Here is a 26356-nt window from a genome sequence, read left to right on the forward strand (position 1 = left end):
GGGAAAGATGTTGGGATACTGCACTGCAGGATTTATGTTGTTAGTAATGATCTTGCCATGAGTTGCTATTAGGAGTCAGTACTTATAGACCAATGTACGATTGAAATAGAAACATCGGTGTGTATTACAGTTACAGATGGCCGACATGTGTCTGCTAAAGGTGAGCAGGGCTTTCCATGTAAAGCTGCTATATCGAAATAACAGCAACAGTGCTTGTGCTATTCACATGATCGGCATATTAAAGGGATATGGAGAGGTCCTCTTTCCACACTGGGATTGAATAACATTTGGGAATTGCTGCTGGGAACAGCTGACAGTCAGTTGAGCCAGAAATTGTTGAAGTTACTGTTGCCATGGCTGAGATTGCATTCCATGGTCCACGATTCTAAATTTGCTATGAAAGATTGTGGAATGGTATACGTTGTGCAGTTTCAGGCTGTCGTGGATGAGGATGGTCGTCACATTGAGTGAAGTTTTTTACTCAGAATGTAAACATGTACGCAATTAACAAACGTTACCCTCTAACGTGGAAATTGTGTTCCTGTCGATAGTTTCTTCGGTATTTCTTTTGCGAATGTCCTTACAAATGTTTCCATAAAGTTTAATTGTCATACAATTGTCGTTTTTCATGAGGGGACTCTCAAGGAATGAAAGTTTAATTATAACCCACTATATGTTACATATTTTCTCTTATTCTCAACATGGATCTACTAAACTCCTTTATCCTTGTTTTACTTTGTTAATGTTCATCTTATAATCTGTTTTTCAAACACTGTGCATTCCTTTAAACTGCTCTTTCAAGGGTTTACCATCTCTGACAGAATTACCGTGTGATCAGCAAACCTCAAAATGTTTGTTTCTCCTCCCTAAACTTTAATTCCGATTCTATATTGTATTTTATTTCCTTTAGTCCTTGCTAAATGTAAAAATCAAACAACATTGGAAGTAGTCTATAACCCCATATTGCTCCCTTCTCAACCACTGCTCCCATTCATCATTATCGGTTATTGTAACTGCCATGTGCTTTTTGAATCCGCAAATAAACTTTTACTTCCTGTTTTTTATCCCCGCTGCCCTCAAAGTTTTGGGGAGCATAGTTCATTCAACGTTGTCAGGAGCTTTCTCTAAATCTACAGAAGTATAATCGGTAATTTGCATTTCTACAACATGTATTCTAAGATCAGTACTGCCTTGCACGTTCTTAAATTTTATCATAATCCAAACTGATATCCAGAGATATAGGCTTCTGATAGTTTTTCCATTTTCCTATAAATAATTCGTGTCAGGATTGTACAATCATGACTTATTAAACAATGTTTCGGTAGTACTTCTGCATATCAACACCTACCTTCTTTGGAATCAGAATTATCACTTTCTCCTTGGACTCTGAAGGTATTTTACTTGTCAAAAATATCCTGCACGCCATGTTGAGTTGTTTTGGCATGGCTCGCTCTCTAAAACATCTTTCTTCTCTCATTTTAAAAGAGCGGATTGAGTCACGTTCATATGATAGGACTGTGAGCGAGAGGAACTAACTCAAATTTTATCCCATAATATTCATTCCTTTTCCTTGTACAGACGTTATTTCATTTGCATTTACTTATGAACAGTGTCTGCTTTTATATTTCTCGGACTTAAAAAGTGAAATGTAATATGCTGAGTACTATTATGTACCTTGTGGTTCAAACTGCGATACAAACATACAATTACCGGGAAACTGCTAGAAAGTTTTGTTTGATAAGTCCGGATCCACCCTAAATGTTCAGAATGGAAAAATACCGTTTGCCTATTATCATTAACCTCACAGTAGATACGTTGTGTTACAATAAAGTAATCAATTAATAAAAATAATGATTACTTCATTCAAATTTTTGGGCTCTTTAGTTTATTGTGACATTATTTTGTGTGACACAGATACACAGGTTACATGATATGAGCTTCAATGAATACTGTGAATACTATGTGGAATAATTATCAAATGTGATTGTCTTTAAAGGAGAACTATTATTTGCTATCTGAGGTCACAAAAGATTCTTGCTCGATTAAACAGAAAATGAGTTGAAATGCAAGTTTATGTCCACAAGGAGAATACGACACATTTCATTATGTTACGAACGATTCGTCTGTTGCCGAAACTTGAGGCACCTCAGTATTGCTGGGAAATTACGCCATCAGTGTAGTGTCTCGGAAGGAAACAGGACGTTCTTTGACACCATCCTCAAGGCTTATCCCAAAGCGTTCTGGCACTGCAGGAACCTGTTCTGGAAGCCTAGATCTATCTGGCCATTGCAGGCGTTCTTGCCGAGTCGATGAATGGCTGCATAGTCGAAGCAGTCAATCTGTCCGTCACCGTTACAGTCCTGAAAGAAATTAAGAGAAATGTTGTCAATCCATGTTCGAAGACACTCTATATTAATAATCTGTAAAACCTATATTAATTTCGGAAGTGTGCAAGCAATATTAAGGAAACGTATTGCCTCCTATTCACTTCAGATTTGATGTTCTCCATGCACCATGAGGCTCCAACTGAAATAACGAATAGTGTAAAGAGCACCTTCAGCATCACAAAATTAATCTAGGTCGGAAGAAACTAGGTGGAATTCTCCATCCTGCGATTGACATACGTCTATTCTATAATTTCCCGTAGTTAGTCTTGGACAATTCTTGCATAATTCCTTAGAACAAGCCGCGGCTGTTTTTCTGTCGCATTATTGTCCATCAAAACTAAATTTTAAAACTTAAAATAGCGAGCTGTGCAGATACAACTATCTATCAAACGTCTGTCCTGCATGACATTTGTAATTTCTGCCTTCCAATCCTTTCTTTGTCTATCTCCTCTCAGCCTTCCTGGAGGTCTCCATGGACACACTTTTGATGTATTCTGTCGCTATTCATGTGTATAATTTAGTCAAACAACTCCAGTAGCTTCCTGCGAGGAGAGCTTCTGTAATGTCTGGAAGGTAGGAGACGAGGTACTGGCAGAAGTAAAGCTGTGAGGACGGGGCGTGAGTCGTGCTTGGGTAGCTCAGTTGGTGGAGCACTTGCCTGCGAAAGGCAAAGGTCCCGAGTTCGAGTCTCGGTCCGGCACACAGTTTTAATCTGCCCGGAAGTTTAATTATGCTCGTACTTAACTCTCTGTATTCTTCTACTAAATTTCTGAACTTATTCTTTCTCATCCTCGGAAACAACGACTTATTCGTGCGCAAGCAGTAGACCATACATATCCTCATTTTCTGCTCGCATACCCATACTTTAGCGATTCCTTCTCCGGTTTGTAACTGTCTCAGCAATATATAGAATATCTTTAACAACGAAGGGAAGTGCAAGAGCTTTATCCCTTCTTAACTCTAATTTTATTATCCTCATAAAGTACTCTGCATTAATGTAAACTGCTGAAATTGTTTTGACATTCATTGCTCCTGTGTGGTTTTTAATCCCCATCAAATATAACCAATAAAAGTATACAATCATGACAGACGACCTAAAGTGACATTCGAACTTTTGTAAGACATACAAGAGTAAAAATAGAGCAAAGATTTACAAATACTGCTCTTGTGAATGCTGATGGTATAATACACGAACATGGATTGCACAACCCATGCAACAACATATTTTTAACGAAGAAGTGGAATCACAAAATTGAGTTAATTAACTATTACAATGTGTAAGAAAAGAACAGAAGGAAGTTTAACGTCCCGTCGGCCTAGAAGTCACTAAGAGGTGGTGCACAAACTTGCACAAGAGAGGAATGAAGAAGGGAATATGCTGTATCTTCTTTGAAGGAATCATACTGATATTTGCCTTTTCGCAGTTTCGGGAAACCACGGAACACCTAAATCTGCATGACTCTCTTCATGGATGCGGGTCCAGTATCTCATCAATTCGTCACGTATAATGTTACATAGAACGTATGTTCTAGCTAAATGGATGCCTCCAAGAGATACGGAACACCAGCCATTAATACTATGTTTATTTTAGAATAGGTTCTGTATAGTTTTTATGGCTGCTGCTATAAAGTTGATATCCGACGATCTCCTGGACAGTGAATGTCACTGATAACACAGGAATTTTTAAGGCAGCCTACAGAATCAGAAAGTGTAATATTAGAACTAATTAGGCTGAGGGGAGATATTTTGTTAGAATGATGTTCAGGAATTCTCGGATTTGTGAATACAACGCCAGAATATGGTACAATAAACTATATAATGTCATAAAATCCTACTCTGCAAAACCTAAGGGCGAGATAAGTAACATAAAATATTAACAACTCGGTCAGAATTAATGAAAGTGCGGGAGCACGTTTCCAGAGGTATCCCAGCCGTGCACAGAGAGTTGTATGTCACATTTCGAGAGGTTAGCACGACTACAGCGCCAAATGAAGCTCGCCGTGCAACGCGATGCAGTCGAAGAAATGGGAAAAGACACTGTGTCAATCAGCGAGCGGTTACGATGCACTATGGCGGTGTTGGTCTTTACAGCAAGGTGCGGAGACGTATTTGGGCGACTTTAGATTTGTTTCCCGGGCACTATGAGCGTTCCGAACCAGAGGCACTGTTGCTAGAAGGAGAGGGGAGGTCCCCACCGTCAGTTACAGGAGCACATAACGGCTGCATTGTGTAACAGACATGAAGGGACACACACGTCAAACGGCGGGTGAAATTTCAAACACATTGCAGCAATTTCACATGCGGCAACGACCATCCAACAGTCGTTAACCGCGCAGGTAGAGGAATGGAACGCTCTACCAGAAGAACTTCTTACCAACCTTGTGCCCAGCGTGGGAGCACGTTGCAGAGCATGCGCTGCCGTCCATGGCGATCACACGCCCTATTAAGAACGGTGTCCCCCCCCCCCCTTTTAATATACACGGAACCATTAGAAATCGCAGTGGCTTCAGTGTACACTACTGGCCATTAAAATTGCTACACCAAGAAGAAATGCTGATGATAAACGGATATTCATTCGACAAATATATTACACTAGAACTCACATGTGATTACATTTTCACGCAGTTTGGGTGCATAGATCCTGAGAAATCAGTACCCAGAACAACACCCTCTGGCCGTAATAACGGCCATGATACGCCTGGGCATTGAATCAAACACAACTTGGATGGCGTGTACAGGTACAGCTGCCATGCAGCTTCAACACGATCCCACAGTTCATCAACAGTAGTGACTGGCGTATTGTGACAAGCCAGTTGCTCTGCCACCATTGACCAGACGTTTTCAATTGGTGAGAGATCTGGAGAATATGCTGGCCAGGGCAGGAGTCGAACACTTTCTGTATCCAGAAAGGTCCGTACAGGACCTGCAACATGCGGTCGTGCATTATATTGCTGAAATTTAGGTTTCGCAGGGATCGAATGAAGGGTAGAGCCACGGGTCGTAACACATCTGAAATGTAACGTCCACTGTTCAAAGTGCCGTCAATGTGAACAAGAGGTGACCGAGACTTGTAACCAATGGCACCACATACCATCAAGCTGGGTGATACGCCAGTATGGCGATGACGAATACACACTTCCATTGTGCGTTCACCGCGATGTCGCCAAACACTGATGCGACCATCATGATGCTGTAAACAGAACCTCGATTCATCCGAAAAAATGACGTTTTGCCATTCGTGCACCCAGGTTCGTCGTTGAGTACACCATCGCTGGCGCTCCTGTCTGTGATGCAGCGTGAAGAGGAACCGCAGTCATGGGCTCCGAGCTGATAGTCCATGCTGCTGCAAACATCGGCGAACTGTTCTTGCAGATGATTGTTGTCTTGCCAACGTCCCATATGTTGACTCAGGGAACGAGATGTGGCTGCACGATTCGTTACAGCCAAGCGGATAAGACGCCTGTCATCTCGACTGCTAGTGATACGAGGCCGTTGGGATCCAGCACGGCGTTCCGTATTACCCTCCCGAACCTACCGATTCCATATTCTGCTAACAGTCATTCGATCTCGACCAAAGCGTGCAGCAGTGTCGCGTACGATAAACCGCAATTGCGATAAGCTACAATCCGACCTTTATCAAAGTCTTAAAGGTGTTGGTATGCACTTCTCCTCCTTACACGAGGCATCACAACAACGTTTCACCAGGCAACGCAGGTCAACCGCTGTTTCTGTATGAGAAATCGGTTGGAAACTTTCCTCATGTAAGCACGTTGTAGGTGTCCGCCACCGGCGCCAACCTTGTGTGAATTCTGTAAAAAGCTAATCATTTGCATGTCACAGCATCTTTTTCCTGTCATTAAATTTCGCGTGTGTAGCACGTCATCTTCGTGGTGGAGCAATTTTAATGGGCAGTAGTGTAAATACCGTCTTCAAATAAAAGTGCAATTTCTGGTCGTCTCATTGAATAGTTATTTCATTTACCTTATGTACCATACAGTAACAGTTCCTTCTATGCATGGTCCAAGTTTCATAGGACCATGTTACTTTGCAGTGGTACATCATACGAAAGCTACTTTCGGCTCTTAAGTTCTGCGAGGAGAGTGTTGTTCGTGTCGTAAGATTTTGAGTGGTTCCGGAATTCTTCTCAAAAACTGGGTGTGAGATCTTAATGTGTCACATAGTGGCGGGGTCACGTATTATTTCTAAGTCGTCAACCAACTACGGTTACCTGTCCCCTTTTTCAACAGGATCTTCGCAGGTTTTTATCCATTTTATCCATTTTATTTAGTTATCCCGCTGTGTCTCTCTGGGATTTTATTACGGGCTTTTCTGAAGTACACCTTTTGGGGTTGCTTCACGATTCCTGTGGTGGGATTAAACGTAATTTTCCACTTTATTGGTGGTCTTCCATAGATTTTTACCATCTTCTTCGGTATATCATTAATGCAAGGGCGCTGTTAGCCTTGCTGTTTAGCGCCCTCCGCCATAAATCATCATCATAATCATTTCCACATCTAATCTAATATTCTAACCGTCGCCAACTTTGATTCGACCACATTAATTTTTGTTTTACCTTTGTCAAAATGCATCTAACGACTGCTTTTCAACACTTCATCCATTCTTTTCAACTGATCTTCCAATTATCAATTATATCGTCTTTGGTAAAGCTCGAAGTTTTTATTCCTTCTCATTGAACTTTGGTTCCCTATCGAAATTTCGACTTCGTTTCCGTTACTGGTCACGCAGCGTACGGTCTGAATAACATCGGGGATAGACTGAAACACCGTCTCACTCTCTTCTATACTGCAGCTCCCATTCCATGCCATTCGACGATTATAACTGCAGTACAATTGCTACACAACTAACAGATAATTTCCGCTCCCTGTAGTTTACCCCTCTTGCCTTCAGAATTACGATCAGAGTGTTCTAATCACCACTGTCGAAAGCTTTCTCTAAATCTACAAATGCCATAAACGTAGGTTTGCCTTTCTTCACTATCTCTTCCAAAAAGAGAACTCGTAGACGAATATTGCCTTCCGTATTCGTACATTTCTCGGGAACACAAACTGATGTCTCCCTCAGACCTGATTCTGCTTTACTCTTACCACTATTGTGTAAATCTTTCATGTTCGTATTTTGTAATCACGACGTATTAAACTAATGATTCGTTAATATTCAGACCTGTCATACCTCTTAATTAACGGGATATATTATTGTTGTTTTTGTAACAAGACACCATCACTAAAAGATAAAGATATTGCAAGTGACTGGTGAGAATAATATGTCCCGTAGCCATATCAACTTTGCCGTTCATATTTCCTTATGCAGCAATATGCATCGCATTTCGACTCAAGGGAAATGCGCACGGACGTTGAATTCGTTCCTTACAGAGGTCTTGTTTTGTAGTCAGCAGGTTTCTGTAGTGTCATATGTTTTATATTCGATGCAGTCAGTCGATAGTTCCTCCAAGGCAGCGCCAGCTGACTGCCGTTATTCGCAACACCTGAGCCCTGTGGTCGTCCTCTTAGCTCTGTGTTTAGGCAGCAGGTCGTTATATGACCATCTCCCGCCTTCACGCATCCAACGCATGATGCGTAGCTATTATCACAGCAGCATTCTTCCGGCATTTCCAGTCCGGGGACAAATACATTACCGCAACTTCTGGGAACTACGTGGAGCTCCTGCGTTTTAACGTACTAATCTGACATGGCCTCTCGTTAGTGAGTGAACGAGTAGTCGTTAAGAACCTGAGGTGTCCGGCTTCTGGGAAATGTTATCTGCTGCACGTCACAGATGTGAAAGAAATCTCTCTTGTTCATCTGTTGTTTATGGTACAAGCACTGGCATGTTAATGAGACGTGTTGATTCTTCGAAAAATTTTGGCCGTCACATTCATGCGGAATTCTCTACGCTTCGTGTTTACTTTACACGTGGACATTACACAAAGCTAAACACACACCAAACTAGATTCTGAAAGTTATTCTTGATTAAGGCCAAGTTTACACATAAAATATATTTGACTTAGTAGGATGTGCATCTTCGCTTAATGTTTTCGAGTTGATACTTTCCATGGGATCGGTAGCTACTGGCCTGTCCTCAGCCGCCGAGCGAAATACTTAATACTCAGAGCTCGTGTTCAAAAGAAGAAGAACACAAATTTCGATCCGGTTATCCTGTTTTTTGTTTAGAACGGTTTATCTGAAATCAATTCAGCCGTTCGTACGGATGTGTCCGCAAGGGAGTGCATATCTTACCTGACCACCTTCCACAAGTTACAAAGCTCTTACAGGCAGAGTTTATTCTGTGCATCTAGTATTATCTACATCTTCAGAAATCTAAATTCTGTTTCACTGATACTGATTCACGGATAACCAGTTCATTCATAAGATGTTAAAACATAGTGCTTGGTGTGTCCGAAGAGGGCCAAAATAAAGTCAGCTGTGAGCAAACGAGAGAGGCTGTATCGGGGAGTAAAATTGTTAAAACATATCAGTCACAGATCTTTCCTTTGCCAGCAAGAGGGGGTTCAATAACCAAGGCAAGAGATTTTTTCTGAAAGCAGATTGGTTTTATTCAGTATTCCAATACACCATATTATTTCCCACTCTTTTGGCTACAACCCCATATTTTTCAACTTTATCTCCATTCAATGCGATTGCTTCACACCACCTTACTGGGACGGCCTGTATGCCCCCGTGGTACCACTCTATGGTCGACGTGGAGCCGACGTCTTGCTGCATCAATAACATCCCCGTCATCCACGTACTGCTCCAGGGGAGTGCATCCTTCATTGGGCCAGACAGATGGAAGTCGAAAAGTCCGAGATCCGAGTCCGTACGAAGCATGAGGAAGAACAACCCAATGAAGTTTTGTGGCCTCCTCTCGGGTGCGTAAACTTGTATGAGCCCTTTTGTTCATTGTCAGATCTCTGTGGACATTCTGCAAGCACCTATCAATATCTGCGTGCTATTGTTTTCGCTCCGTTACAGACGCTATTTTGAAGGCAACGTATAGCGCTACCACCTGTCGAAACTTCCTGAAACTATAGGACTGAAGCGGGAATATTCCACGATGTCCCACAACAAATTCAACGTTTTTTAAACGGAAATTGACTGAGAAGAAAAAAAAACATTGCATTAGTTACTGACCGCCCCTCGTATATCAGTTCTTCCAAGTTTACCGTTACTGTTCGCTCGAATTAATGAGTAGCACATTCTGTCACCTGAATGCCTTACAAAGATAAAAATTTCAGAAATTTTTGAGAAATTCATACCAGTTCTGTATGATGTGCCTTTATTTGCTGTTACATAGGAAGCTCTCTGTGCACAGAGCTCCCGTCCTCCTCACATTTTTCTGCTCCTCGGACACCTCGTGCTGACATCGGAGCTATGTCGAGAAACAGAACTGCTTCTATCTGAAATGTTTCTGGTCGATTCTCCGTGTTCAGTTGGTACCAATGTGAGGACTTTCAAAGTATTAAGAGAGTAAAACTTACAATTTTTGGGCAACATGTCCCGAGAAACCAGTCTGGATGGACGAGACATGTCGACCTATAACAGAAGCCTAATCTGCCGAAGCAGTCATTTGATGTTGAGCTACTAAATGGAAACTGGTTAGAAGAAGGGATCTTCACTTCAAGGGAGTAGGCAAGCATATCGACACGAGTCAATACAAAAGTGTGAGTGAAAATTTCATAGTTCTCCGAAGTCAAGTCACGTAAGTGATGCCAAATGCTTATTCGGTGGAGTAACTGCAATAAGTAAATGACATAAAATGTATAACGCAAACATCTACGACCTGAACAATACTTCAAGACAATAACCTAGAATCACTAGCCAAGCAACAGGCTATATACTCACTAGCCAAGCAGTAGGCAATGATAGTAACAGTGCAGATGCTGTGTAGAGCGTAACTGTGTGTGTGTGTGTGTGTGTGTGTGTGTGTGTGTGTGTGTGTGTGTGTGCGTGTGAGTGAGAGAGCAAGAGACAGAGGGGGGGGGGGGGGAGGAAGGAAGGGAAAGTGAGGCAGTAAGTCTGTCTGACAGTGACGTTGTAATGCCCTGCTGCAGAACATTTGTCGTTGCCTATCTCAGACAACTGGATACGGTTCGCCACATTTATCACTATGCGGTGCTTAGGGGATGAGCAAAAATATGGAAACACTGAAAGTGCAGCACATTAGCAAGCCTAAAACGGGGCAGGAAAACTGTTGGCGTTCAAATCAGCTCCCAGGCCTCTTGGAAAGAATAAATGCGGACTCTGAATGATTTTCAAGGGAATCTAACACCATTCTTCTTGCAAAATAGTGGCAAGTTCAGGTAAAGATCATGGATGTGTTTAGTAATCCTTCTCTCCAAAGCAGACCACAAAGGCTCAAAAATATTGAGATCTGGTGCCTGCTGACCAGAGGAGATGCGACAGTTCGTCCTAGTGCTCACAAATCCAATCCCTAACAATGTCAGAACAGATGTCTTATTATCTTGGAACACACCATCACTATTGGGGAACATACATTGTAGTATGGGATGGACCTGACAGCCGGAATGGTCACATAATCCTATGCAGTAATGTGACCATGGGGCTCATGGAATATGACAATATGACTGCACCAGTCATCATGAAACCTCCGCATTGCTTAACTCTTGGGACGTAAACACGGCTAGAACTAAGAAACAGCGGGCAGCAATACTCGTCCTTCCATCGCTCCATAGTCTGCCACCATTACTTAATACATGCTTTTTTGCGCTTTTTGACTTAGTGGACGATGTTTTTCCGCTTTCCTTGCAAACGATATAAATCAAAGATACGGTGCCTCTTGAAACATCAAGCCCTTCGTCTATCCTGGTTATGGGAGCACCCATCATGTGAGCACCAATAGTCTCCCCCACGTTCGAATTCAGTTGGCTCTGACATAATGCACACACAACTTTGCAGAACAGTGAACTGATCGCGACTGACACACTATGTGATCAAAAGTATTCGGGCACCCCCAAAAACATACGTTTTTCCTATTATGTGCATTATGCTGCCACTTACTAGCAGTTACTCCATATCAGCGACAGTAGTCAATAGACGTCGTAAGAGAGCAGAACGGGGCGCTCTGCGGAACCCACGGACTTCGAACGTGGTCAGGTCATTGGGTGTCACTTATGTCATACGTCTGTACGCGAGATTTACACACTCTGAAACATCCTTAGGTCCACTGATTCCGATGTGATAGTGAAGTAAAAACGTGGAGGGACGCGTACAGCACAAAAGCGTACAGGCTGACCTCGTCTGTTGACTGACAGAGATCGCCGACAGTTGAAGAGGGTCGTTATGTATAATAGTCAGACACGTATCCAGACCATGACACAGGAATTCCAAATTGCATCAGGATCCACTGCAAGTACTATGACAGTAAGGCGGGAGGTGAGAAAACTTGGATTTCGTGCTCCAGCGGCGCCTCATAAGCCACACAACAAGCCGATAAATGCCTAAAGACGGCTCGCTTTGTGTAAGGAACGTAAACATTGGACCATTGAACAGTGGAAAAACGTTATGTGGAGTGACGAATCACGGTACACTATGTGGCAACCGCGACCCCATGGCAGAGTGTGCGTACGGCAAATGCCCGGAGAACGTCATCTGCCAGCGTGTGTAGTGTCAACATTAAAATTCGGAGGAGGTGGGAGGGCGTGGTCGTGTTTTTTCATGGAGGGGTCTTGCATCCCTTGTTGTTTTGCGTGGCACTGTTACAGCGCAGGCCTACATTGATGATTTAAGCGCCTTCTTGCTTCTCACTCTTGAAGAGCAATTCGGGGATGGCAATTGCATCTTTTAACACGATCGAGCACCTGTTCATAGTGCACTACCTATGGCGGAGTGGTTACACGACAATAACGTCATCCCTGTAATGGACTGTCCGGCACAGAGTCCTGACATGAATCCAATAGAATACCTTTGGGATGTTTTGGAAGCAGACTTCGTGCCAGGCCTCACTGACCGACATCGATACCTCTCCTCAGTGCAGCAATCCGTGAAGAATGGGCCGCCATTCCCCAAGAAACCTTCTAGCAGCTGATAGAACGTATGCCTGCGAGAGTGGAAGCTGTCATCAAGACTAAGGGTGAGCCAACACCATATTGAATTCCAGCACTACGATGGAGGGCGCCAAGAACTTGTAAGTCATTTTCAGCCTGGTGACCACATAGTGTAGCTGTTTACACGGTATCAATATGGCAGACTTCGCGCTGGGCGCCTTAATTTTGACGCTTGAGTTGTAGCTGAGTTTCCATTCTGTATGCTCCTTATATTGTGACTGCAGTGTAAATTTATTTGCGCTTTGAGTGGTGGAACTAGAGGCGACAGAAAACTGCACATAAGTATGAAGCTTGTAATTCTAAAATTGCGAGTGTGAGATTAAAAATATTTACGATATAAAACTAATTTTGAGATATATCCTCCTCAATGAAGAAGAAACTAGTAAAAATGGCGCCCGTCTAGAACCGCAATACTCGAGTGGTATACTGATCACGTCTTGTTACAAGAATACACCAAGGAAAACAGCCAGTATGAAACATCTGCTGTTGAACATGTGCTACCGCTGAACAAATGCGTATAGACAAAGAAGGGACCCCTCAACAAAAGAAAAAAGGAACCTCAAAAAAGGAAAAAAAAGCAAACAGAGATCGCAGCAAATCAGGGAATTCTTCGAAAATGGCTTTGTTGCCGGAATCACTTTTTCGTTTAACAAATGATGTTGCTGTTTCTTTAAAAAAAATAGTAAAATTTTCAATCTCATATTGTGGCTTCTTTTATGAACACAAAGACAGAAATCAAAGCTTTAATCTGTGCCTGTGCTTCTGGACTGTACTTTTTCAAATAAGAACCAAAGCTGTTTTATTGTTATCTACGTTACAATGTTCTCTGAAGTGGACATCAGAGGACTATGTAAAAACTCGTGCAGTTAATCTAACAAAAAACAGCTAGTTTAGATAGAAACAGGTGTTTATTTTTCCGAAACAGTAACTGGTTTCAGTCATAGAACGACCATTTTCAGACCAGTACATAACTCCACTGATGACGCGTGTAGCCTGTAAGTGGAGCTGTTGTACGTGCTAAGAGGCACCGATCAACAACAGCTGCTGTATCTGCTAAGAGGCACTAGCCGACAATAGTGTTGCTGATCGGTGCCTCTTAGCACGTACAGCAGTTCCACTTACTGGCTACACGCATCATCAGCGGTGTTACGTACTGGTTTGAAAACGGTCGTTCTATGACTGGTACCAGTTACCAGAAAAATAAACACTTTCTTCGATCTAGACTGTCTGTTTTTGTTACATTATACCAGTTCTGACTTCAAAAATTATTTCGTGAAAGTGGAACTTTATTTTTATGCACACCCGCCTTTGAGTATTTATTGTATATATTAAAAGTACAAGTTCATATTGTAAACGTGTGTAATTTTATATTTTCGATTTAAGAGTTACAAGATTTAGTTGCTTGTTCCACAGATCAATTGAATGATTCTTTTATCGAAATGATGAAGAACGAGTCAGTTTACATGATATGCATATGTTATTGGTGTAACAGTAATGCACTCTACTCATGTAGCTACAATTAATTGTTTTTTTTTACTTATTTTCACAGGCTCTCTCTTTCAATAAAGCTGCCCTAATACATGAACCAAGTTGACACCCTCCATGTCTTCCTGTCCTGAGTATCCTCTTTCATTGTTTGTAACTTCTTCCTCTCTTCACATCTGTTAGTATTCCAGATCATCTTGTTTCTCTCCCTCTTTTCATTCTACTTTTCTCTCCATGATTCTCTATAGCACACAATTCCTACGTAACTTGTGCCCCACCCAAGATGTTTTTCTCTTCTGTATCATCCTCATGCAGTTCTTCTCCTCTTCGACGCTGCTCAACATCTCGTCAGTTCTCATTCTGCGATCCATTTCACTTTCCACTTCCTTTAAGCAACATACTTTCAAATTTTTACACGATACTCAAATGAACATCCTCACTGATATGTATATTTTAAGGAGGAAAAGTTGTTTACAAAACTTTCGAAAAGTGTTTGAGCAATGAACTTCAAATTTTTACACGATACTCTAATAAACATATATAAGATACCGTGTAAAGGTTTTCTATTAAAACTGGCTGCAGAAAAGAAAATGCAATATAGTCCTGTGAAAATTTGTGGTTCCCATTTCTTTGTCGCTGCAAATTTCAGCTATGACAGGAAGACATGTAAACCAGTAGAGAAATTTTTTCTTCCATATACATTCTCTCTCTCTCTCTCTCTCTCTCTCTCTCTCTCTCTCTCTCTCTCAAGGATAAATCGTAAAAATTACAAAGAACGAAACTCGTCTACCTTGAAGGGAGAAACCAGATGGCGCTATGGTTGGCCCGCTAGATGGCGCTCCCATAGGTCAAACGGATATGGTCTGCGTTTTTTAAATAGGAACCCCGATTTTTCATTACATATTCGTGTAGTAGATAAAGAAATATCAATGTTTTAGTGGACCACTCTTTTCGCATTGTGATAGATGGTGCTGTAATAGTGACAAATGTATAAGTACGTGGTATTACGTAACATTCCGCCAGTGCGGACGGTATTTGCTTCGTGATACATTACCCGTGTTAAAATGAACCGTTTACCAATTGTGGAAAAGGTCGATATCGTGTTGATGTATGGCTATTGTGATGAAAATGCCCAACTGGCGTGTGCTATGTATGCTGCTCGGTATCCTGGACGGCATAATCCAAGTGTCCGTACCGTTCGCCGGATAGTTACGCTATTTAAGGAAACAGGAAGTGTTCAGCCACATGTGAAACGTTAACCACGACCTGCAACAAATGATGATGCCCAAATAAGTGTTTTAACTGCTGTCGCGGCTAATTCGCACATCAGTAGCAGACAAACTGCGCGAGAATCGGGAATCTCAAAAACGTCGGTGATGAGAATGCTATATCAACATCGATTGCACCCGTACCATATTTCTATGCACCAGGAATTGCATGGGAACGACTTTGAACGTCGTGTACAGTTCTGCCACTGGGCACAAGAGAAATTACGGGACGATGACAGATTTTTTACACGCGTTCTATTTAGCGACGAAGCGTCATTCCCCAACAGCGGAAACGAAAACTGGCATAATATGCACTACTGGGCAACGGAAAATCCACGATGGCTGCGACAACTGGAACATCAGCGACCTTGGCGTGTTAATGTATGGTGGGGTATTATGGGAGGAAAGATAATTGGCCCCCATTTTATCCATGGCAATCAAAATGGTGCAATGTATGCAGATTTCCTACTTAATGTTCTACCGATGTTACTACAATATATTTCACTGCATGACAGCATGGATGTACTTCCAACATGATGGATGTCCAGCACATAGTTCGCGTGCAGTTGAAGCGGTATTGAATAGCATATTTCATGACAGATGGATTGGTGGTCGAAGCACTATACCATGGCCTGCACGTTCACCGGATCTGACGTCCCCGTATTTCTTTCTGTGGGGAAAGTTGAAGGATATTTGCCATCGTAATTCACCAACAACGCCTGACAACATGCGTCAGCGCATTGTCAATGCATGTGCGAACATTATGGAAGGCGAACTACTCGCTGTTGAGAGGAATGTCGTTACACGTACTGCCAAATGCATTTAGGTTACGTACATAATTTTGATCATTTATTGCATTAATGTGATATTTACAGGTAATCACGCTGTAACAGCATGCGTTCTCAGAAGTGATAAGTTCACAAAGGTACATGTATCACATTGGAACAACCGAAATAAAATGTTCAAACCTACCTACTTTCTGTATTTTAATTAAAAAACCTATTGTTATCAACTGTTCGTATAAAATTTTGAGCCATATGTTTGTCACTATTACAGCACCATCTTTCACAAAGCGAAAAAAGTTGTCCAACTGAAACATTCATATTTCTCTACGTACTACAGGAGTATGTAATAAAGAATGGAAGTTCCTATTTTAAAAAAAACGTAGTTGATATCCTTTTGACCTATGGCAGCTCCATCTAGCGAGCTAAGTTTCGTTCTTTGTAGTTTTTTCGTTTGACGCTTATTTCGTGAGATATTTGGCCCGGTCGTGATCAATGGACCACCCTGTATATACATCTGAGCAAGTGTAAGTATCACTGCATTGTGCTATCCTACCAGATAAGTGATATATATATATATATATATATATATATATATATATATATATATATATGCTAGTCGTGTACATACTGATGAGACGGAGCACTTACCGTGGCGTACTTGGACATGTAGGCTCCCACAGCTGAGGCTGCGCAGTACACGTCTGACGAACATCGCACGTAAGCTGTAACGAGGCATCACAGTTAATTAATCAACACAGAATGTCGACAAATTCTACCGCAATAAATGTTTAAAGCTTAGAAGGAATAGGTCGTTTGAGACCAAGTAATGTTTGGTAAATTATTAGGTATAAAGTTTCACTATAAATTAAACTGAAGAGGATGATTGCTTTACTTGGATTCAGGACTCCAATTAAAATAATGAGTACTTCAAGGAACAGTGCTTAACGCTAATGAAGATAGCAAAACTGTCTCAGCTTTTTTCTCTTTTTCATTTCCTTTTACGATATTACATCAGCCAATTTTACAACTTAAAGATGCTTATTTGTAGATACTAACAGTTATTAGTTCATGGAGAGTTCTTTCTTCAATATTTATCAGTGTTACTATAAGTAAAACTTGTGCATACGATAAAAAAGAAGGAGTAAAGTTTGTCCTTCTTGTCTAACAATATCGAACTGCAAAGTTTCTGTGTATGCAGTCGATGAGACGTAAAGGCAGAGCTCCGACTATTTACGGAGAAAAGATATTAGTTTACTTTTGAACTACGTAAAATGTGTGCCCTTTCTGACATTTTGGGGCAAAGAGGTCGAATGCTTGAAATACAGAACAACTTCGTCTAAACACTATTATTCTAAAGAGAAAGCGAAAGCACTTTATAATGTTACGATTTAGGTTTTTGCATGTTACATTCATGCTTAACGGGTATAAGTGCAGATAATTCTGTTGGTGACTGAGGACGTATACTGAACAACGTTACATTAGTATTTACGCCATTTTCAGACTAATAATTACGCCTATTACAATTCGTATGATTTTATGTTGGTTAGTACCTCCAAATACACTCTAAGACAAAGGAATCTAAGCGGAAAGAATTTTCCGAACTGGTCGGAAATCGGTACCTGTGATACACAAGTACAGACAACTAAATTATTACAGTTTTAGCAAAATTGGCTGATTTATTTAAGAGAAGAGCTTCACGGAGTGAGCAAGTCAATGACGTGTTGGTCCATCTCCAGCCCTTATGCAAATAGTTATTCGGCTTGACATTACTTGACAGAGTTGTAGGATGTCCTCATGAGGGATATCATGCCAGATTATGTCCAATTGGAGGTTTCGATCGTCAGAGCTCCAAACTGATTGGAAGGCCTTGCTCATAATTGCTTCAGACGTTCTCATTTGGGGAGCGATCTGGAGGTCTTGTTGTCCAAGGCAGGGTTTGGCAAGCACAAAGACAGGCAGTCTAAACTCTCGCCATATGAGAGCGGGCACTATCTTGCTGAAATGTAAGCTCAGGCTGGTTTGCCATGAAGGGCAACAAAACCAGACGTGGAATATTTTTCACGTAGTAGAAGCTTCAGTGATGGATATCCCTTTAAACCGGTCCACGATGACCATCGAAGATGTGCATGGAGACGCAGAGAACAGCAGTGGGTTACCAGCCTAAATGTCGCCCGCCTTATGGCCCGACAACGGGGACTGATGATCTGGAGCGCCGTTTCATTTCACAGCAAGACCTCTTTGCTTATCATCTGCAGCACTCATATAGCACAGCGGTACGTCCACATATTCTACGCCCCGTTTTGTTGCCCTTCATGGCAGGTAATCCTAGGCTAATAATACAGGCAGGTAATCCTAGGCTAATAATACAGGCATGTTTCAAAGAAAATGGCTCTAAGCACTATGGGACTTAACATCTGAGGTCATCAGTCCCCTAGACTTAAAATTACTTAAACCCAACTAACCTAAGGACGTCACACACATCCATGCCCGAGGCAGGATCAGAACCTACGACCGTAGCAGCAGCACAGTTCCGGACTGCAGTGCCTAGAACCGCTCGGCCACAGCGGCCGGCGTGTTTCATTTGGCTGAATATCCGAAGACCTACAGCCTGACTGCATTTCAACACAAAGATCTGCGAAAATGAAGACGCTTTGGTGACAAATGGCAGACACGAGAAACAAATAGATTTGGGTTCGACAAGTACTTAGCCAACCATAACTTAGATCATCGGAATACAGAATATGGTGGCAAGTAACTTAAGTTCGTCATCATGTTTTAGTTAAAAACCAAAATTTAGACAGTTTAAGGTGTCTGAACTGTTGGTCAAAACTTCAAGGAAAACTGATAAATCTGTTTGTAGGAAAATGTCAACATTTTCCACATTCGAAAATCCTTAAAGGCAGATGGTTTTAAAGTCTTCCAGAATGTTCGAGAATCTCAGGGGAAACAATAGTTCATCAAACACATTAAAATACGCTGCACATAACAGACGTGTGTCACTCTACGATCTCAAGTTTTCGAACTATTTTTTGTGAACCCAACGCCGGTTACTCTTTACTTGGAAGTAAAACTAAATGTTGTAGGTGCTTACAATGATGCGAGACATAGGATTTTTTGTTTATTGCAGATGGTCTGGCCTCGCGGTAAAATGGTTCTGCTTAATAGCGGTGTTTCTTCAGCAGCGTTAAGTACACAGTCTCTATAAATAAATACTGACTTTAAAGTGATGACGCAACCTTGTTTTTGTCGGATATTACGACAGCTACTCCTGCTCGTTCTTTCGCAATGACTGGGGTAGAGCAAATGTTTGCCAGCATGCTTGTTCAGCTGCGGCTAATAATTTCGATATCTGTGATGCATCGTGAAACAAAACTGGAATTCTTATCAGAGCTAAATTAAGTACGATAAGAGCAGTGGTGAAAAGAACGCTGCAGGAAACGAGGTAGAGTACAGAGCCTGATTACTAAATCACAATTAACGACTAAAGCTAACATTTTTTAATTTGTTCCGTTATTGTACACTTGTGGAATTCCTTCTCCTTCTGCTACTGCGTTTCTGGAAGCAGATGGCTGCCTTTCCGTGCTCACCGATTCGGTTCACCTTCACATGGTCTCCTTACTTTAATCTTGCACAGTGTGTGGTACAGCGTCTTCACTGCTCGAGTGTTACGTTTCTATTTCTCAGTTTAGGACAGTGTAACATTAGGATTTTTGTAGGAATTTAACTGAAATTATGCAGTTGAGGGCTCATTCTGCACAATGGTCTTATGATGGTCAGGGGTCACTTTTCACACTAGACTTATGTGAAGCTTTCGGGGCAGATGGGGCGTGGCAAGCAGCATCAAGATGCAGCATATCACGTAACGTGCAAAAACGTATTACGCACGCGGTATGTTACTGCACATCACACACACACACACACACACACACACACACACACACAATGTGAAACGTTCCCAAAGGAGAATATTGCGGAATTTATAAAAATATACGCATTCTTAGACACAGTCACCTTCATAACATTATTCAAATGTGTATCGACGTGTCTGTCCCTTCGTGATGAGATATTGACTTATAGCACTAATTGGTGTCATTTTAAGTCTTGTTTCTGTGAATAATGGGAATCATTATAGCCGTTCACACTAGATGTGCTATAATTCGATACCATGACTATGTTGAATAAAACAAAATTTTTGAATTCCAGCTTCCAGAATTAATTTTCACTCCGCAGCGGAATGGATTAAAACTGTGTGATGGACCGGACCTCGAACCTCGGCCTTTCAGAAGAAAATGCTCAACCGACTGATCTACCCACTTACACCATATCTCCTAACTTGCAAACTTCTCGTAAGTTCTAATGAATACCCTGCGGGACATTGGGGAAATGGATATTACCGAGGCGTGACTTAGCCACAGCCTTGCAGATTGTTTTCAGGTTCGAGCCCCAGTCCAGGACATAGTTTTAATCTTGCAGGAAGTTCCAAATCAGCACACACTCTGTTGCAGAGTGAACATTATTTCTGGGAACAACATGCATAATTCGTGTATCCGTGATGACCTTCCTTCTAGGAATGTAGTACCGCAAGTTGTGCAGGAGAACGGGACCTGAGTTGTACTTGAATAGCACAGTCGATAAAACACTTGCGGGCGAAAGAAACGTTTCAAATGCGAGTCCGTTACGGCGGAAAAATTTAATCTGCCAGAAACTTCGTTTGCGGCTGTCTCAGCGTTTTATTTTACTCCTCGTCGGTGTTTCATATTTGGAGCATCTTTTTCAGTTTACTCGCTATCATATAGAAATTTTTATCCTGCTGTTGCTTCAAAAACATGGCTCCCAGGCAGGCATTAATCCATGTTTGTCACGCCATCTGTGCTTTACTTACTAAAATTAGCATTAGCTCCAAATCATATTCTGGAGTTGCTTATCAAATATTGGTACTCATATTTGCAATACATTTCACTAGTTCTGTATAAAAAAAATTTAATAATTTATGTCATGACATTGCCTCATACTTGATAAAATGTTTGACTTCTTTCCACTTCCGAGAGACTTCACTCCGCGATACCTATAGGAGGTAATTCTCTTCATGACATACAGAATATAAAAATATATTTTTTGTTCATGAACCGAGAAATCTGTATTAACGGAAAAGCAATCTGAGGTTACTATCTCTAGCAAATACCAAGTTTGATGGGTACAGGAGGGATAAAGAAATCTGTTTTGAAGGTCTATATCTGTGGTTATGCGCAACAGCGACTCCTTAAGGTAACAGTGGCACAGAACTGTAAATCTGCATAATAAATCAGTGCACCTCAACAGAACGAACTAAGTATTTGAACATATAGCGCAAATTTCTTATATATTTCCACTATTCGCTGTAACTCGATTTTGTAGCATTACTTCGTTTTTAACAAAATACATTAGAGACAGCAGAACTGAAAAATTTATCGTAACATAAATTTCCCAGCACGGAATTGACAATACAGAAATATTCGGTTTAATTAACTGGAACTGCAGAACAGTTACGCCATAAGCATGCCTGCATCTCAGAAGGAGAGATTACATGCAGGAGAGCGTCTCTTGCCTTCTGCAACTGACGTGGAGTTTGGGCAGTGGTACTTATTGTAAGGCAGTGTGCATCTTTCAGATTATTACTTCCTTGTCGCTGAAGGAACTCTACATAAATGAACACAGTGACGAATTAAAACTGAGTGAGCGTGACAGCTAGTGCGTTGCCTTCACAGAGAGTGAGTGACGTGACTGACCTCCGTCGCTGTTGGCATTGTCCCCGGAGATGACGGGCTTGCCTGCGTCCGCCCAGAAAGCCCACGTGATCTTGAACGGACCGCACACGTCGCCGTTGCAGCCGGAGTTCACGTCGCATCCCGACGCCGCCTCACATATGCAACCGAGGCACTCCTGAGACAACTGACCTGAAAAAGAAGTGTCCCATAGTAGGAATTTAACAAGTATTATAAAAATTGAGGTACCATAAAAATTGTTCAAATCGCTCTGAGCACTATGGGACTTAACATCTGAGGTCATCAGTCCCCTATAACTTAGAACTACTTAAACCTAACTAAGCTAAGGACATCACACACATCCATGCCCGAGGCAGAATTCGAACCTGCGACCGTAGCGGTCGCGCGGTTCCAGACTGAAGCGCCTAGAACCGCTCGGCCGCAACGGCTGGCTGAGGTAAGATACTGCAAATAGATTCCCAACAGTCTTACCGACAGCAGAGGACATTGGCACCCAGTGCCATAGTACTATGTTAAAAGCTGATTAACTGTCGGTTACACGTATACGATTGAAACTGACAAGTTAGACTTTTCTGCCAGTTGGAGATATCTTGAGAGTTGAAAGAACGTATAAAAGTCAGCAAAAGTTTGATAAATGACGGCAGTATGTCAGTCAAGGCGCCTCGCGAAAATCATACTGATTCCGGCTCTGTCTTCCAACCACGAAAATGTTAAGACGTCGTGGAAGATCCTTTGTTGAACGGTATGCCATAGCGGCATTCGACGAAACATGACCGGTCGTATCGGCGTGGTTTCACGCTCGCCGGACTCATTGACAACGACAGATTTGCGAGAACATTATGTGATATAGTGTTTCGTAAACTGAATTTTGTGTTGGAGCGAATGACTACCGAACCTCAGTATGGAGACTGTTTCCACGCCGAGAGTCAAACATTTATTGCGGTTTCTTCTACAGCCAGAACGTGTTATATAATGCTGAGAAGGAAAAGAGCAGATTAATTTTCATCTGTCTACTTGGATGCATCCTGGACGACACGGTACTTTTTTTCTAAAAACCTAGTCAACAGCCAACGAGGCCTGTCTCGATTCGCAAGTATTTCAGTGTGCCATCCCTCTTCTGCACGCACTCACCTGGCTGTTCAGCTCACGAGCCGTCCATCCGTGGGAGGATGAGTGGCTGGAAGTGACTGACAATAAGCTCCGTTTAGTCAAGCGCACAACGAGTGCATGGTGTACTTCGTTCTAGCCCTGTCGACGGGACGAGGTTCTTCTCACTAGGCTTCGGATAGGCCTATGACGCATGGCTTCCTGCTCCGGCGAGAGGACCCTCCAATGTGTGGTGCTTGCGGCGTCCAGGTCACTGTGCGCCACGTTTTCTTGGATTGCGTTTTATTTTCTGACCAGCGGGCAGCGGCTGACTTGCCAGCGGACCTTCCATCTCTTTTAGGCAACACTCGGACGAATGTGGTTAAAGTTTGGTATTTTCCTCTCCTGATACGGATCTCATTAGTGTCTTACTGTAATATTATAGTATTATGTTGGTGATACTTCTAAATTCATCCGGCCGCGGTGGTCTCGTGGTTCTAGGCGCGCAGTCCGGAACCGTGCGACTGCTACGGTCGCAGGTTCGAATCCTGCCTCGGGCATGGATGTGTGTGATGTCCTTAGGTTAGTTAGGTTTAAGTAGTTCTAAGTTCTAGGGGACTAATGACCACAGCAGTTGAGTCCCATAGTGCTCAGAGCCATTTGAACCATTTTTTGACTTGTTTAGTGTTTTCCCGAGATTATAGGGAGAGGGTCTTAATTTGTTCACAGGGTGAGAAGCTCCCCCATATTTTATGTAAGTGGCCAGCCAATGACAATTTCCTGTGGCTTTCTTGACGCTCCGTTTTCGTTTTCCTAACGTTTTACTATCTTATACAGCATTTTCCTTCTTTTCCTGCTTTCTTTGTGTGTATGCTTATATTTTGCTAAGCCTGTCCACATCCGTTTCTTTTAATGTGTGTCAGGGCGCTGATGACCTCGACGTTGAGCGCCCGTAAGCCCCAACACACACACACACACACACACACACACACACACACACACACACACACACACACACAGTTCCTCAATTACAGATATCATGATGCAATCCTTTCATGAAATTCGAAACAAGTCTTGTTAATACACTTTACCACATGAAATCACAGTATTTTTATTAGTTCCTCATATGACATAAAGAGTCAGTAAGTAACTGGGTCCGTTGCTGCTCTGCAATGTTAAAAATTTACCCCTTGAAGGTCTGTGTATACTCCGATACTGAATGCAGCCGTAACGAAATTGGAAGATTATAAACTACATAGTGTTGTCTGGAAAAACCATTGATTTCACAGTGACAAGCGATAGGAAATTCATAGTAAGTTGCACATATCAAGCATAAAATCATTTAACAGTGAATTTAGAACCATCGTCAATATAATAATATTATAATATCACAGTAAGACACTAATGAGATCCGTATCAGAAGATACGGATTGGGACCACCTGCAGTCGATGAGGATGACAGGATGATGATGAGGACAGCACAACACCCAGTCCCTGGGCGGAGAAAATTCCCCAACCCAGCCGGGAATCGAACCCGGACCCTGAGGACTGACAATCCGTCACGCTGACCATTCAGGTACCGCGGGCGGACTATAGCGTACATGACAGCACACAAGACTGCTCAGCCTGTGGCTGGCTTGCGATTCTTTCTAACGATCCATGTCCAATTTTTATATTTCTCTCTTCTTCGGTTATAGGTAAGCAAAGGAAGAACACATTTAGCGACACAGTCCTTGGAAGGCCGCTTGAATTCAAGCACACAACAGCCTGATTGGCTAATTTCTATGTTAATTAACTCGGAAACAGCGCAACGTATAGAATTTTTTTTTTCTTAGCAATTATTTCTCGATACAACTTACCCTGCGACAGTAATGAAAGTTTTTCAGACTGTTTCTGCCAATCCTGTATATGAAACTAATATGGTAGTGTACGTTCAGTAGTGTGTTTACATAAAGAGTAACTGTATTCATTTTACGATGCAGTCATACTAATACATTATTGGAATTAATTGTATAAATGCCAGATTATTATAAAGAGATATGATGGGGAGATTAACGTCGTCCGAAGTCCTTCACGGTAAAAGATGACAGCCAAAACAGTTGCAGGATAAAGATTTATTAAAATTCTTGACCACGGTTTCGGTATATCTAAATTACCTTCATCAGAAGTAAAATACACTAAAATCACATCCTGCAATGGAGATTCAGAAAACAATTGTGCCAAAGGCGTCGTCAGTTGTTAAAACATCATCTCCATTTATACAACACAATTATGGACAGAGGGTCGACCCTTTGGCACAATTGTTTTATGAATCTCCATTGCAGGATGTGATTTTAGTATATTTTACTTCTGATGAAGGTATATTTAGATATACCGAAACCGTGGTCAAGAATTTTAATAAATCTTTATCCTGCAACTGTTTTGGCTGTCATCATTTACCGTGAAGAATTTCAACAGTTGCTGTTTCAGCCAAGTTTAAAATCTTTGTGTCTGAAGTACTAATGGTTTCGGGTTTCTGCAATTCACAGAGAAAGGTATCGCAGAAATCCTGCTAATGCAAGCTGTCGGCTTCGGTCCTAACCGTTCTCAAATTGATCATGATCAGATTTTGGGTGAGACACCTGAGAAAATCTACATATTTCTCCTTATGGATGCCGAACATGAAATTAACCACGTCTCATTCAATATCGCCAACTTACAGATGTGAGCAACAATAAAAAAAATTAACATGAGTGCAGTGTAAACTACGCTTTCCCCAACATTTCAGTGGTTCTCTGACAGGGGGGAGGCTGAGAAACGTTAACCGCATAGAGACAGCGCCGGGGGGTTCTCAAGCTGGAACTGGTGTGGAGACACTTACCTGCAGCCAGGGCCCACCACGAGCCCAGGCAAGCGGCGACGAAGACTGCGGTGGCTGCGGCGTTGGCCATGCTTCTGCTTGCTGGCTGCTGGCTGCTGCTGCTGCTGCGAGGACTACCACAGGCGGCTGACTGCACTCCGGCGTGGCGCGCTGCCGCCCACCTGTACTTATAGCCGGACCTCGGATGGCCTCGGGAATCCCCCTCCCACCACAATAAGTCGCTCCCATTGACCGGCCAGGGCGGGCGGTACCTCGCTTATCCTCACCCGGAATCTTCTGTCACGGCCAAGGACTCGCAGCTGCCACAATTCCTTCCACCCCGCTTGCTATCGACGTAGAGAGCAGAAGCTACGCAAGAAGTTGACGTCACGGGAAAACAGTACAGTGAGATATCCTGTTACGCTAATTACGCCTTTCGCGGTACTTGAGATGAAGATTGCTGAGAAACTCTGCGAAGCACGTGGATCGTACAGCTCCGCACCTATCAAAAAATAGTCATCGTTACTCTCTATGATACTTTATGTTCTTCTGGGCCTGCAACATAGAATACGTCTGTATTAGATATAATAAAAATTAGTACTCAAAAACTAGATGCAATAAGGTAATATGTCGTTATAAAGTTTTACACAGCAGGTCTGTTTC

At 42.2% G+C, this 26356-nt stretch overlaps 1 protein-coding gene across 1 annotated transcript; it reads right to left on the minus strand.

The window, feature by feature from the left end:
- Positions 1-1862: 1862 nt before the first annotated feature.
- Positions 1863-25852, minus strand: LOC126322976 (invertebrate-type lysozyme 3-like). Its single transcript, XM_049994598.1, has 4 exons — positions 25715-25852; positions 21772-21939; positions 16655-16728; positions 1863-2360 (listed from the first exon to the last, which is right to left on the minus strand). The coding sequence occupies exons 1-4, from the start codon at positions 25782-25784 to the stop codon at positions 2226-2228; spliced, it is 447 nt and encodes a 148-aa protein (XP_049850555.1). The 5' UTR covers positions 25785-25852; the 3' UTR covers positions 1863-2225.
- Between the last annotated feature and the right edge of the window lie 504 nt (positions 25853-26356).

Source organism: Schistocerca gregaria, chromosome 2 (assembly GCF_023897955.1).
Source record: "Schistocerca gregaria isolate iqSchGreg1 chromosome 2, iqSchGreg1.2, whole genome shotgun sequence".
Classification (NCBI taxonomy): Eukaryota; Metazoa; Arthropoda; class Insecta; order Orthoptera; family Acrididae; genus Schistocerca; species Schistocerca gregaria.